Source organism: Cebus imitator, unplaced genomic scaffold (assembly GCF_001604975.1).
Source record: "Cebus imitator isolate Cc_AM_T3 unplaced genomic scaffold, Cebus_imitator-1.0 Scaffold372, whole genome shotgun sequence".
Classification (NCBI taxonomy): Eukaryota; Metazoa; Chordata; class Mammalia; order Primates; family Cebidae; genus Cebus; species Cebus imitator.
Window position 1 is genome coordinate 1,005,623 of NW_016107687.1, and position 2,044 is coordinate 1,007,666.

The 2,044-nt window shown below is 41.3% G+C and overlaps 1 protein-coding gene across 1 annotated transcript in view; it reads left to right on the forward strand.

Moving 5' to 3' along the window:
- Positions 1–2,044, forward strand: part of CUNH12orf56 (chromosome unknown C12orf56 homolog) — a 124,105-nt gene that overhangs the window by 52,174 nt on the left and 69,887 nt on the right. Inside the window, exon 2 of the mRNA XM_037730971.1 lies at positions 1,073–1,145. Within this exon, the coding sequence (XP_037586899.1) occupies positions 1,073–1,145 (73 nt within the window). The remainder of the gene's footprint in view (positions 1–1,072; positions 1,146–2,044) is intronic.

Consider the following 2,044-nt stretch of genomic DNA (forward strand, 5'->3'; position numbering starts at 1 on the left):
TTTTTGAGACAGAGTCTCACTCTTTTGCCTAGGCTGAAGTTCAGCAGCTCAATCTTGGGTCACTGCAACCTCTGCCTCCTGGGTTCAAGCGATTCTCCTGCCTCAGCCTCCTGAGTAGCTCCAACTATAGGCCTGAGCTAGCACGCCTGGCTATTTTTGTGTTTTTAGTAGAGACAGGGTTGCACCATGTTGGCCAGGCTGGTCTTGAACTCCTGGCCTCAAGTGAAAAAAGGGAGAGCCTGGAAAGACAGAATAACAGCAAACCACTGTCTTATCCTGCACCTGCTGCTATAACAAAATACCTTAAAGTAGGTAGTTTATAAACAACAGAAATTTCTTTCTCACAGTTCTTGGGGCTAGAAGTCCAAGATCCAGTCACCAAAAGACTCAGTGTCTGGTGAGAGCTGCTCTCTACTTCAGAAATGGCAACTTCTTGCTGCATCCTCACATGACAGAAGGAACAAATGTTATATCCTCACATGGTGGGAGGGGCAGAAGGACTAGGACACTCCCTCCAACCTTTTATAAGGGTACTGATCCCATTTATGAGGGCAGAGCCCTAGTGACTTAATCACTCCCCAAAAGGCTCTACATTTCAAAATTTATTTTTATTATTTATTTTTGAGACAGAGTCTTGCTCTGTTACCCACACTACAGTGCAGTGGTATGATCATAGCTCACTGCAGCCTCAACCACCTAGGTTCAAGCAATCCTCCATCCTTAGCCCCCCAGGTAGCTGGGACTACAGGTGCACACCACCACACTCAGCTAATGTTTCTATTTTTTGTAGAGATAACATCTCACTATGTTGTCCAGGCTGGTCTTGAACTCATGAGCTCAAGTGATCCTCCCACCTCAGCCTAAAAAGTTGGGATTACAGGTGTGAGCCACTGTGCTTGGTTGGGGACATGTTCATGTCAAGGCCAAAGTTCTTTTTGCTCCATCATGCTACCCAGCTTACAATTTTGGACTTACAATTTTTGTGAGGATTTATGAACATTCAGTCAGTACATGTGACTAGGTCTTCTTCATAATCTCAATCAAATTATTTAATTTAATTATTTTTTTTAAGTCAAGGAAGAAAAGAATGGCCCTGCCTTTTGGAGAAGCAAAGAGCCCAGAAGTGTGAATGAATCTCCTCCCAGGTGAGATATTGTTGTTTGGAATATGTGTTTAACTTGCTAACCAAAACATTTTTACATTACAACTTGTTTTTCTTAATGTTTTTTCTCTACCAATGGCTTTGGACTAAGTACTATTAATCTCATATGTGCAATAATGAAGAAGGTATTTTTGAGAGAACTTTTTCTCAATTCAAATCAGTTAAATAATATTTCTAATTTTCTATATATTACTGAATATATAGATGTCACAATATAGACAAATCACTAAAATTAAATTCAAAAACATCTGTTGACCTCTGGTTCTGTGTAGGGCACTATGTTAGGCCCTATGATGGATGAGTAAGTCATAGATCCTGCCCTTGTGAAGCTGATTCTAACCAAAATATACAGCATTTGCACAGAGAAAGAAAATACACAGTCCACATGCTAAGTATCCTGAATGTCTGAGCAATTTGCAGAGAGACTTATAGAGGGGACAGATTATATTCAGTTGTGGGGAGAAGTCAAGATGCCAGGTGACAGTTGGTAAAGGAATAGGGTGCGTGGAGATGGGGACACTGCCGTTGGAGGAATAGTGGAAAAGGAGATCCAGGCAGGAAAGAAATGGAGCATGTGTTAGTTCCGTGTGATTGAAAATAGGACCTGAAAGTGAAATTGAGTCCATCCTTTGGGGGGTCTTAAAAGTCCATATGGCAATGGGGAAAGGATCCCCAGTTTAATAAATGGTGTTGGGAAAACTGGCTAGCCATGTGTAGAAAGCAGAAACTGGACCCCTTCCTGACACCTTACACTAAAATTAACTCCAGATGCATTAAAGACTTAAACATAAGACCTAACACCATAAAAACCCTAGAAGAAAATCTAGGCAAAACCATTCAGGACATAGGCGTAGGCAAGGACTTCATGACCAAAACACCAAA